The following is an 11,074-nucleotide window of genomic DNA, read 5'->3' as shown; positions in this document are numbered from 1 at the left end:
ATGAAAAGCCATGAAACAGCTTATACTTTTCATAATGGTCTTAATATTCAAGCGTTAATGAGATGTGGGGATTTGGGGGGTGTTTTTAGTTACAACAGAGTCCAGCGTGTTTTGCTTTGACCCCATGGAGGTGGCGACGCCTCCGCCCGCGGCAGAATCAGCCCCTCCTTCCTCCCTTTTCCTTCCCCCCGCCTCATCTCAGTCCAGCCCGGGGAGAGGCCCGGAGGCGGCGCTGGGCTCCTCGGGGCAAGGGCGTCACCCGGTGGCCACTGGCGGAACGGCAGGAGCTGCCGCCCTGGCGAGTTTTAATCCTAGAAATCCTCCTCTTTTCCTCGCACCGACTTTCTTAGTGGAGCCTCCGCTTCCTTTGCAGAACCAGAAACCTAAAAACAGCCTCCTCCCTGTTTTTGAGGGAGTTGCTGTCACTCCTGCCGGAATTAGCCCAGTGGGATGTGGCCTGCTGCTCTGGAGATCAACACGGGTACCAGGCGGGTGCTGAAAGCATCATGGAACCTGCGTGCCTCATTGCTCCCTTGGCACCAGCCTGAGGTGGCGGGGTTAGGGGCTGAGGGTCACTGCCGACTCCTTCCAGACAAACAGGGAGTAAGAGGGGATGGTTCAACACTGCTAAAAACAGAGTGCCAGCAGGAGCAGCCTGTCTCTTTATGTTGATTATAGAAAGGTCCTGGGATGACTAAGTGATGCTAAGCAACACCAAGTTGCCTAATTTCTGAGATTCAAATGTGTTCAGCCTGTCAAAACTGGTAAAGAGCTGATTTATAGGAAACCATGCGATCTTACAGCACTGAGCAAGCAGCAGCACCACAATTAAGGCTGCTACTGAGGTTCCTTTCTCCTTATGACTATAGATCTCACCCAAAATTTTCATCTCTTCTTCACACTACTGCTCCAGCATTTGAGCCTCACTGCAGACCAATTTGGGGGAGAAACAGCAGACAATGCCATGTGTGTGAGACATTGCATTCTGTTTCAGCTCTTGACTAATTAGAGAACGAGGTGCCCATTTCATAAGACACAGCCTTTGTTTTCACCTCAAATGCATCCTTTACTGGTTTAGTGGGAGAAACTCTTCAGTCATGTGGAGCTCTGGCTGACTCTGGAGACAGATCCAGAAAAGATCAGCCCGGCCAGCCAGGAGGGCAGCTCCTGCTCCATGCCTGGCACTTTAGAAATCCTTTTGCAGAAAAAAAATACTCGTATCTAGCACAGTGCTTCACTCATCACCATAGCAAAGGCTAAACAAACACCAGTTTCTCTAGAAACTGCGGGTGGCAGGGCATGTTGACTTTAAGGGAGGGAGGGGTTCCCACAGAGGACAGTACTGGGTGCAGAACGGTGAGTGTGCTGCAGGTAGGGAGAGGAGACAGGACAAGTCCCAGGCTCACAGGGACCCTCAGGAGAGACTCTCACCATCACTGTCCTGAATCATTCAGTGTAGCAGCAAAGACTGCCTTGGAATGAGGAAGCCAAGTCCCAGTGGCTGGGTATGCCAGCAAGGGCATAGATTCACTGAGCACAGTGGTCACCAACCCCAGCTGGGTGGAGTAATGCAGACTGGCTGGTACTCAAGGACTGAGCTTGCTGCCAGTGAGGCACATCTCCACTTTGCATTCAGAGCCCCCATAAAGCAGGCAAATGCTGGCAGGGAAACCTTGGACTTCCTTCCCCAGGGCTCCCTGCTGGGAGAGGCAGCTGCTGCTACAGCCCTCAGATCATGGGTGGCCTTGGATGGTTTTTCTGGTTCCTGCTTAAACCGCCTTCATTAGAGGCAGAACCTCAGGACTGTTCAGTTCCTTCTGTTTATAACCACACAAGCTCCTCCAGGGCAAAGGGAGTAGCTGGTGCTGGGGAGAATGAACCCGAAGAAGTCATTGTTCAGTGGTGCACACTCATGGCAATATATGCCAACCACATACCAGGCTGCGTGAGTAGGAGTAAAGTCAGCAAGGTGAGGGAAGTGGTTATTTCTCTTTGTTTAGCACTTTTGAGGCCATATCTGGAGTACTGTGTGCAGTTTCGGTCTCCCTCTGCAACAGAGCTTGATCAAGTGAAACAAGTCCAGCAGGGAGGCCATTGAGAAAGTTTGGGGCTGCTTGGAGCATGTCACCAGGAGAAGAGACTGAGGAACCTGCTCAGCCACGAGAAGAAACTGAGGGATCTGCTCAGCCACAAGAAGAAAGGCTAAGGGGGATCCAGTTGCTCTTGTCTATTGAGTAAATGGATACTATAGAGAAGATGGGACCAAACATTTCATAGAGATACACAATTAAAAGACAAGGGATGACAAACAAGTTGTAACAAGGGAATTTCTGATTAGACACAAATTTAAAAAAAAATTCCCAATGAGAGTGATCAGCACAGGGGCACTGAGAAGCTGTGGGATCTCCACCTTTGGAGATACTCAAAGCTTACCTGGACAAGACCCTGACAACCTGGTCTAGCTCTGAGGTGAGCCCTGTTCAGGGCAGAAGCTGGACTAGATCTCTCCAGAGGTCTGACTGAAACCTTTGTGTGACTCTTTAATCTTGCTAAATCTACTAAAATGCAGGAAAGAGTTGGAAATGAGGAGGAATCCTCAAATTGGCTTCTCAGAACCACCAGCTCTCTGCACATGTGAGAGCTTACACTTTGAAGGTAGACTGAGGCAGAGTAAAGCAAGAGGCATCCCATGTATTACCCACACATGACCTACACACTGGCAGCTTTTAGATCTCATGTTTGTCTTTAAGACACTGCAAAGCCAGTCCCTCCCTGGGCAGCAACCTGCCTGGCCACATGAAAATGTAGTGAGGGGCTGGTGCTCTGGTGCTGCACCTTGCCACTCTGGGTGTTGGTCCTCCCTAGGTGCTGCTCACAGGCTGTAGTGCAGCTATTCAAGGTGGCTGAAGGAGACCCTGCTCCCAGTTGTTCACCTTGCCTGTATCAGGGCCAGGAAAAGGGAAGGCATTTCTGCTCTACAGCTACCTCTATTTCTGGTCCAGCGTGACAAGATACAATGTAGGGAGAAAGTGGCTGCTGTAATTGGGGACTGGAAACACCATCTGTACCGTCAGCCCTGCTGTTGGGATAGTCACCTTTGGCAAAGGAACACCATGCAAACTTGGGGCAGCAGTCACCACATCCAAAATGTGGCTCTGTGATTCTGTTCCTTGGGGAGCAGACTTGATTAAAGTGATCCCTAACTCCACGAGCCTGCAGAGAGTGACAGGCATGGAAGCTGGGCATGGTCCCCAACACCTTTGCCTCCAAAGCCTGAAGGAGGATGTAACCCAACCACAGTCCCACCGGCTGGCGGTGTGTTCCTGTCCCTGGCAACTCCTGCCCCAGCTGAGGGAGAGGGACTCATTTACCACTCCTGTGCCATGGCAAGGTCTACAGGGCTTGTGTGGAGAGGATGAATCCTTCCCAAAGAAACGCCTTGTCTGGGGAGTATGGTGCCAGCACTGGCTGCTGAAAGGGGAGCTTTCTTTGGCAAGCTGGGGAGTGTTTGGAATGTGAATCCAGCAAGGTCTTTCCCTGTCCCAGGCCCTGGCACCACTGGCCTGCTTTTGCACCCCAAGGGTTTACCAAACCCCCCATGCCCACACCTGGCCAGGCACATGGAGTCCTGGCAAGCCCATGGGATAGTGACCCTAAAGGTCCTGGATCTCAGCCTTTCTTTGCCCTTTTCCCATGACATCTCTGACCTGAAGTTTGGCTGAGTTTATCCTGCCTCCTGATAATCCTGTTTGCTTTCATAATCCAGGTGTTCTCCATGCCAGACCTCCTCCAGTGTGTACACTTCTGGTGCTCTGGTCTCCTTGAACAGGGAGTCACAGGACCAGAAACCAGAGGGCCCTGAAGGCAGCAGACCTGCAGCCCCCACCACCAAGTGAGCTCTTTACAGGAGAGAGGGTAGGAACAAGCCTTACTGGGTTTATTTGCCTTCCAGTGGGCAGATTTTAAGAAAAAAAAAAAGCAGCACAAGGATCAAGAAACCTTCCTGCCTCCTCTACGCACTTGTTTCTTTAGGGTCTAGCTTGTCTGACCCCACCAGTTTAGGATTTTCTTGGGACATGTGTGTGTGTGACTGAGTGGCCAACTGGTTTGGTTTAAGATCAGTTTTAAAAGAAAGAGGAAACTGCTGCTTTCTCAAAAGCCTCTCCTGAGGTGTGAGAAACCTGCAGAGCGGCACCACCATTTGCCTGCTAGTGCCAAGTTCCACAGAAATTTGTATTTAATTTGGCATTTAAATCAGCCTTCACCCAAAGCTGCCTTAGTATTGCACAAGTGCAAAATACCTCTGGGCAGATTAGTGTTTGTGTCATTACAGAGGTTTAGAAAAACTACTCTAAAAGACACTGTAAATCCATTGAATGAGATTTTCCCTCTGCCAAGCAACATGCACAATAACAACCAAGTAATCAAGCAAAACACTGTGCCTGGAATAGATGGGATTGCATATGGTATCTCTCAGTCCCTCCTAGTTCTGCTGCCTCTGGGACCAAGGTGCGTTTGGGAGGCACTTTCTGGTCTGTGGCAGTCAATGAAGGAGTTGATAGGTGTCTGGGATGTGGAAAGCACACACGTTAAGAGCACCCTTTGCTCTTATTTCTTCTGCTATCCTGTCCTTTTGCTTCACCAGACGCCACTGAAGCAGGAGAGATAGCTCTGTTTTGACACATTTTTGGTTCCTCCTGAGACTCTAGCTACATTTAAGCCATCAATGGCATGACACCAGCTTGAAAACCTAATTTTTTGAAAGTCTGATGTTGTTTCAAGTACATCCCTCCTACTTTGGTCTGCAAGTCAACAACTTGCATCACATAACCCCTTCCCAATCTGCTCCCCAATGTTGCATTATTAACCTTGAGTTTTCTTTCCCATCCTCTGTGTTACATGTGTGGAACACTGTATAAGAGGAAGATGGGAGGGTAAACATTGTTTCCACCTCAGATTTACTAGAAAAAGGCAAGATGTCCTGTGACACTTTTCAAACCAGTGCCTAGGAAGGGTCTTTCTTATACCAAGGGATTCAGAAGACTCAAATGTCTCTGTGCTACCCTTCAGTGCTGGTAGGTAGAGTGGGGAAGGCCCAGCCTGGCATATTCTAGGTAGCACTGTGCCTGAGGAAGAGAGTTTGCTTGTCAGGATCATAGGGATGTGTGGCAGCATAGCATACCATGTAAAAACTCATGGGAAGAAGCCTCTAAAATGGACAATTACAGCCTCATTAAAAATATATATATTTTCATCATCATCATTTTGCTTTGATATTGTTTCTACTTTCAAATAAAAATATTGCATGTGTTCAGAACATCAGAAAGACATATTTTTATGAGCTGAATTAAAAACCTACAGGCTCCTTTCCTATTCTTGGTTATGCAAGTACCCAGCAAGACACAAGTGAATAAATACAGGCATACAGACACAGCAGACACAGACACACACAGTGATGAAAAGATCACATCCTTCCTCCTGCATTTAATGGCTGTGGCTTGGGTTTATATTTCTCCATTTCTTAATCACTTCTTACATTGAATCAACTTTCTTTATTCAAGAAAAGTAGCATGGAAAAGCTACTAACACCCTTCTGCACCTTCAAGCAGCTGATCTCTGGTCCACAGTGACAGCTCCATTTTGCCATTCCCCTCTCCAGCTGCAATCTCTCAGGTGTCCTACTCCAACCCATGAAGAGCTGTTCTGTCACCCCACCAGCCCTTAGAGGGATCCCTTTTCTGAGGACAAACACTAGTCTCTTGTAGTGAGGCTGTTTGGGTTTTTATTAATTAAATATTCCATGTACAAAGTGCTAAATAAATATATAGCTGTGTCAGACACCAATGTACCATACACACCCACTTGGAGAGCTCGATGTATTTATGTGTGAAATATCACAGAAAGCTATTTACCAAATGCAATGCAGGCTACAGAACGATTCAACTCTGCAAACTCATTGCTCATCGCCAGGGTGCAGTCCACGCAACACACACACATGCACACACATACCCACATGCTCACACTCGCTCACTTCTAGGAAGAACGGTGTCTGCCCTCCAAAACCTGGCTGGTAGGGAAATGTTTGTGTTAATGCCACAGACACACTTGGGAGGAGGTAGAGCTCCCAGGTGCGCAGGATTAAATCCCACTAGAGTATTGCAAGCAGCTGCACAGAAGAGGTTTTGTCTGCAGGGATCCGCAGCCTGGAGTGGCATGGGTGGGAAGGGAGGGTTTGTAGGGTTGGGCAGGCACCCTGTGGAGCTCAGCTGGGGCGTGTGGTCAGGGGTAAGAACTAGGAGGAGGGCTAATGCTGGAGCATAAATCAGAAACTGTGTCAGTGTAAATAGATGTAGATGTTTTTATGTCTTTAAATTTTCTTCCCCCTCTCCACCTTGGTCTCTAGGTGGTGAGGATGGCATTGGAAGCGAATATGAAGAAAAAAGGAATAGTCTCTCTCTCTCTTTCTGTCTCTTCTCCACTGATCTCTGGAGGAGGGCCAGGAAGGGCTGGGAATGGGTACAAAAGTAACAGTGGATAGACAAGGGTGTCCTCCATAGTACTGGAGATGTGTTCACAGGTGGGCAGGAGTGGGGATGTGTAGGGCTGATGCTCCTGCTCCTGCCTCTTCTCCCATCAGACGTGGGGTGCAGGCATCCCTGCGAGCTGATCAAAGCAAGTCCTGGCTGGGACAGAGCTGGTTGCAGACTTGGTTTATGATCTTCCTGCTGCTCTAGCCCTGCAGCCTTCCTGCTAAAAATAGGCCAGGATAGGCTCTTCCCAGAACGTTCCTCTGTCAGAAGAGATGAGCTCCATCCCACAGAGATACAGAATAAGCAGGTACAGGATGGCCCAAGCAGTGTCTTTAAGTTGTGTTGGAGGAATGAGAGGGGGCTACAAGGGTGCCTATGCAGGTGAAAAAGGACCCCTCTCCTCTTTTGCCAGTGTGGGTTGACTCTTGTCTCTTCTGTAGGATTGACTCACTTGTTACCACATGGCCCATACAGGCGCTTAGTCTCTTTGCTTGCTGCAGAGCTGCTACATGGGGCCTTTCCCACCAGTGTAGTCATGATATGGGCTTGTCCGGGCCTTGGGCCGAGGGATAGAGAAGTCATTCGGGGGTTCAATGGTCTGAAAAGGAAACACAAAAGTCTTCACCTTTCAAAATTGGAGAGAAATAATAGAAGGAAAAAAAATGTGATGCCAAATCCAAAAGTATTGAAAACCACAACCTTAGACTTTGCCTTGGGCCTCTCTTTCCTCCCCTTGTTCCTGAATGTGTCACAACTCCCTCCTCCCAGCTACAGGCACCTCCATGAACACGTGTCATGGTATCACCCAGCTCCATGTGAAGCACCTGTCTGCCTCCACAGAGGCTGCTCTAGGTCCACCTGTCTTTGCCCTTTCTCCTTCCCTACCCTTCAGTGCCTGAACAATAGCCTACATGTGGTGAAATGGGTGACAAGTGGCATGAACTTACCTTCATCTGAAAGTGAGAAGCGTATGGGGAGTAGTTGAGGTCTCCTGTGTCTCCTGAGTCACAAAACAAGATGGAGGGAAAGTTAGTGAGTTAGCGTTATATGGTGACTTGGAAATATCACATCAAGGGAGATTCAAAGGGCCTGTGGCTACATTAGTGACTGCTTTTGGACTGATCAAACTACGCAATATGCAGGCAGGAATGGGTTAAAATTCATAGGTGAGTGACTTATGAAAAATTTCCGTAGGAAAACAGGAATGAACGGTATTGTAAATAACAGGACATAGATGGCCTTGGAGTTTAGACACCTCCTGTTGCCACACCATCACTGTCATAATCACCAGCCAAATCCCTCCCACTTGCATGCACAAGACCCACTCTGCAGTATTCCTTGGGAGAGCACAGCCTTTCTTGGCTATTCTTTTACAAACCCAGAGGTCTGACTCCAGGACACAAATGTGTTCTCAGCAGCAGATCCACAGGGAGTACATTCATATCTCCTACCCACAGATTTGGGAAGCCTTAATTGATAAAATATTTTGCTTTGTTCAAGTAAGCATGAGACTCATACAGAAAACTAAGACCTCCTTGCCTCCTTTTTTGGATGATGTATTTATTTTTAAATGGATAATAGGGACCAGATCAGACCTGGAATAATGTCCAAGGAGAGGTCTGAAGAACTGCAGCATTGCAGAGAGACAAACAAAACTTCTGAATTTTCACATGGGCTTCCCAGACATAACAGAATCATAAGGAGTTTTGTCTCAGGTCTGACACACAGTAAGTGTCCTACTAAGTCACTCCTACAGATTTTGCATTAGTACTTACTCTTTTCCCCCTTGTCTGCAGATTTATTTTCACTTGCATCTCTGAAGTTTCATCAATCTGAAACTTTTTCCTACCTCTGAATTATCCATCATCTTCAAATATTTTCTTGTAGCCCTCCTACCCCTTTTAGTTCAGGAGTGATGCATGTGTGCTTAGGGTTTGGGGACAGGGGAGTCATTCACTTCACCATACCTTGCACAATTTCATCTTGAGTGTAGGCACGGTTGTCCACTCCAGTTGTCTGCTTTATGAACTTCGGTTGACAGAAGTCATTTTCTGGAGGGTAGTCCTCCAGCTTCAGAGGGGCAGTGAGAAAACAAATTTCAGGGATGATATACACTATTAGGAAGATCCATCCATTGGACACCAGAGCAATGGCCACAACAGGATCATCCCAGCTAGGGTGGTTTAAAACTGTGTTGCCTTTTGTGAGCATAGTTATCCACACTACCCAAATGACAATGGAGAACAGGACAGTGACAAAGATATGGGCCCCGTGCCTCTTCCAGCTTTTGTATGACCCACAGAATGTGAACATGGAAACCAAGAAGGTAAGAGCCATCAAGAAGAGAACGTAGATCAAAAGCATGACAAAGTCCTTGTTGGTCTCCTCCCGAGACATATTCAGAAATCTGTCTTTCTGGTTTACTAGCATGGTGACTAAGTACTCAATGTTGATCACAGCTTGGACCAGGGCAAAGGAAACAATGAGGAGCAGCAACACCAGCCAAGAGAAGGGCCTTCTTCCTCTCACTAGTTTGTTGAGGTTGCAGGCGTGGGTGAGGAGGCATGAGAAGCAGAGAGCAAAGAGGACTCCAAATAGGAAGAAGCGAGTGGGGCGAGTTCTGTCATTGAGTTTAATGATGAAGGCAAAAGTGAGACCAAAAATGCCGAGTGTGCCTAAAAGAAAGAAGAAATAGATGGAGATCATGTGCCGCTTGCTGTTGTCTTGGACTTTACAGATGAGAAAGAAGAGAGAGCAGATGAGGAAAATGGTAACGAGGACTCCAGCTGCAGCCAGTGACTCCAGAACAATCCCCCAGGCCTGCTGTACATCACAGAGCAGGTAATAGTCAGTGTCGATGGTGCCACAGCCTTCGGGAGGTGACATTGACATCCTCTCACGTTCTTGAACAACCTCCCAGCGAAATGTTTCCCCAGAGCTGTGGAAGAAGAAAAGACACAGGCTGCTGTATCAACCACCCAGGTGCTGCCAGCAGTGGGAAAGGAGAGGCAGGACAAACCTCCATCCCCACACCACCAGGCAAGGACTGTACAGTGCTAACTAAGGACGTGGGCCTGTGGCAGCAGAGCCATACCACTGTTCAGCATCTCTATCAAAGGCAAGCCAAGCCCCTTAGCAGAAGATAATTTACCTTAAGCGTCCTCTACCCCTTGTGTGGAGTTGTGCAATGTTGTAGGACTGTGGGAAGCAGGGAAAAGATGAGGCACTTTTGCAGGCATTAGCTTGGTGCCCTGCAGCACAGAGACTGAGCTGCCTTGTCACTTTCGTGATACAAGAGCAGCTGTTAGTCATAATACAGTTTATGCTCTTTTGACAAGTTAAGACAACATCAGTACCTTGTACCAGTGAGGTTCAGAGATGAGCAATGCAGAACAGGAAACGCATTACTCTGTTTCTTTTCCCTCTTTTACTTTCTCTGAAATGCTTTTGGCTTTGGTTTATGGGTATGAATGAAGGGGAACTTTAACTGCATTTTACCCTGCAGATAACTCGTTCACTGCACAAGAATTAACCACCAAGTTTCTGCTTGAGGAGTCCACGAGTCAAGGACAGACAAAGTCTCTAATGCACCCAGTGCATTCTTGCTGTCTTGTCATGAGTTGAGTGCTGTCTGAGTAAGTCTGGTTTAAGCCTGTCTCACCAGAGGATAAGAGAACTGTTTAGGTGAGCTCTGCCCACCACTGAGGGGAATTAAGTTGCCTCCTTCTTTGCGAGCCTAAAGCATGTGCAGAAATCACTACAAGAGGACATCGGGCACTTCGTGGCTCATTATGCAAGCACTGAGTTTAGATCCAAGGGCCAGGTACTGCTTTCTAGGTACCAAATTGCTCCATTAGGCTCAGGTTTCTAAAACCTATCAAAACAGGAATTTAGATACAATATTGGCATGAAACATAGGGGAATTTGGCCTTAATGGTGACCTACACTGGAGAACCAAGGGCTTTCTTTTCTGATATATAAAGAAAAAAGTTAACCTTGCAAAATCTAGTCTTTAGTGCTCGCCATGCCTTTTGTCTTCTTTGGTTTTTTTTTGTTTTGTTGTTGTTTTTTGTTTTGTTGTTTTTGGGGTTTTTTTCCCCCTCCAGAAGAACATACTGCAGTTATGAGGCTGGTTCTAAAACCCTTACAACAGATTTTAGGGAGTATAGGCTGAGTCTTCAATAAATGGCACTTGATCTAATCAGGGGATGAATGAAATGGGAAAATACCACTGACTCAATCTCAGCCTCACATACACCTCAATGTGACCTGCTTTTTCCAGCTTTTAAGATCACTGTGTAAAAGGAGATGTGCAGCTCTTCAAAAAACTGGCTACAATAAAATGCAAATTATTCAAATACACAGGAACTCTGGACTCCCATGGAGAGAATGGAATTAGTGAATAACACATGTGGGAGTTTTCACAAATAATTGATTGCAAAATTTTGGGATTTATGATTTTTTGCACAAATAGCTGAGAGTTACTTGGACATTTGTGAGTAATAAATAATGAACATTTCTGAAAATCTAGAGAGCAAATACTA

At 47.1% G+C, this 11,074-nt stretch overlaps 1 protein-coding gene across 1 annotated transcript; it reads right to left on the bottom strand.

The window, feature by feature from the left end:
* Positions 1–7,035: 7,035 nt before the first annotated feature.
* LOC104540051 (retinoic acid-induced protein 3-like) lies at positions 7,036–9,422 on the bottom strand. The gene is made up of 3 exons (XM_010183754.1): positions 8,498–9,422; positions 7,478–7,521; positions 7,036–7,128 (listed from the first exon to the last, which is right to left on the bottom strand). The coding sequence occupies exons 1-3, from the start codon at positions 9,420–9,422 to the stop codon at positions 7,036–7,038; spliced, it is 1,062 nt and encodes a 353-aa protein (XP_010182056.1).
* Between the last annotated feature and the right edge of the window lie 1,652 nt (positions 9,423–11,074).

This window comes from Mesitornis unicolor, unplaced genomic scaffold, assembly GCF_000695765.1.
Source record: "Mesitornis unicolor isolate BGI_N332 unplaced genomic scaffold, ASM69576v1 scaffold46360, whole genome shotgun sequence".
Taxonomy (NCBI): domain Eukaryota; kingdom Metazoa; phylum Chordata; class Aves; order Mesitornithiformes; family Mesitornithidae; genus Mesitornis; species Mesitornis unicolor.
This window is presented reverse-complemented; position numbering and strand designations above follow the sequence as displayed.

Excerpts from the sequence above, each read along its gene's own strand:
- LOC104540051 (XM_010183754.1), bottom strand. The coding sequence starts at position 9,422 with ATGTCAATGTCACCTCCCGAAGGCTGTGGCACCATCGACACTGACTAT. Across the intron at positions 7,522-8,497 it reads TCAAGATGAAATTGTGCAAG|GAGACCTCAACTACTCCCCA; the intron begins GTATGGTGAAGT and ends CAGGAGACACAG. Across the intron at positions 7,129-7,477 it reads CTTCTCACTTTCAGATGAAG|ACCATTGAACCCCCGAATGA; the intron begins GTAAGTTCATGC and ends TTTCCTTTTCAG.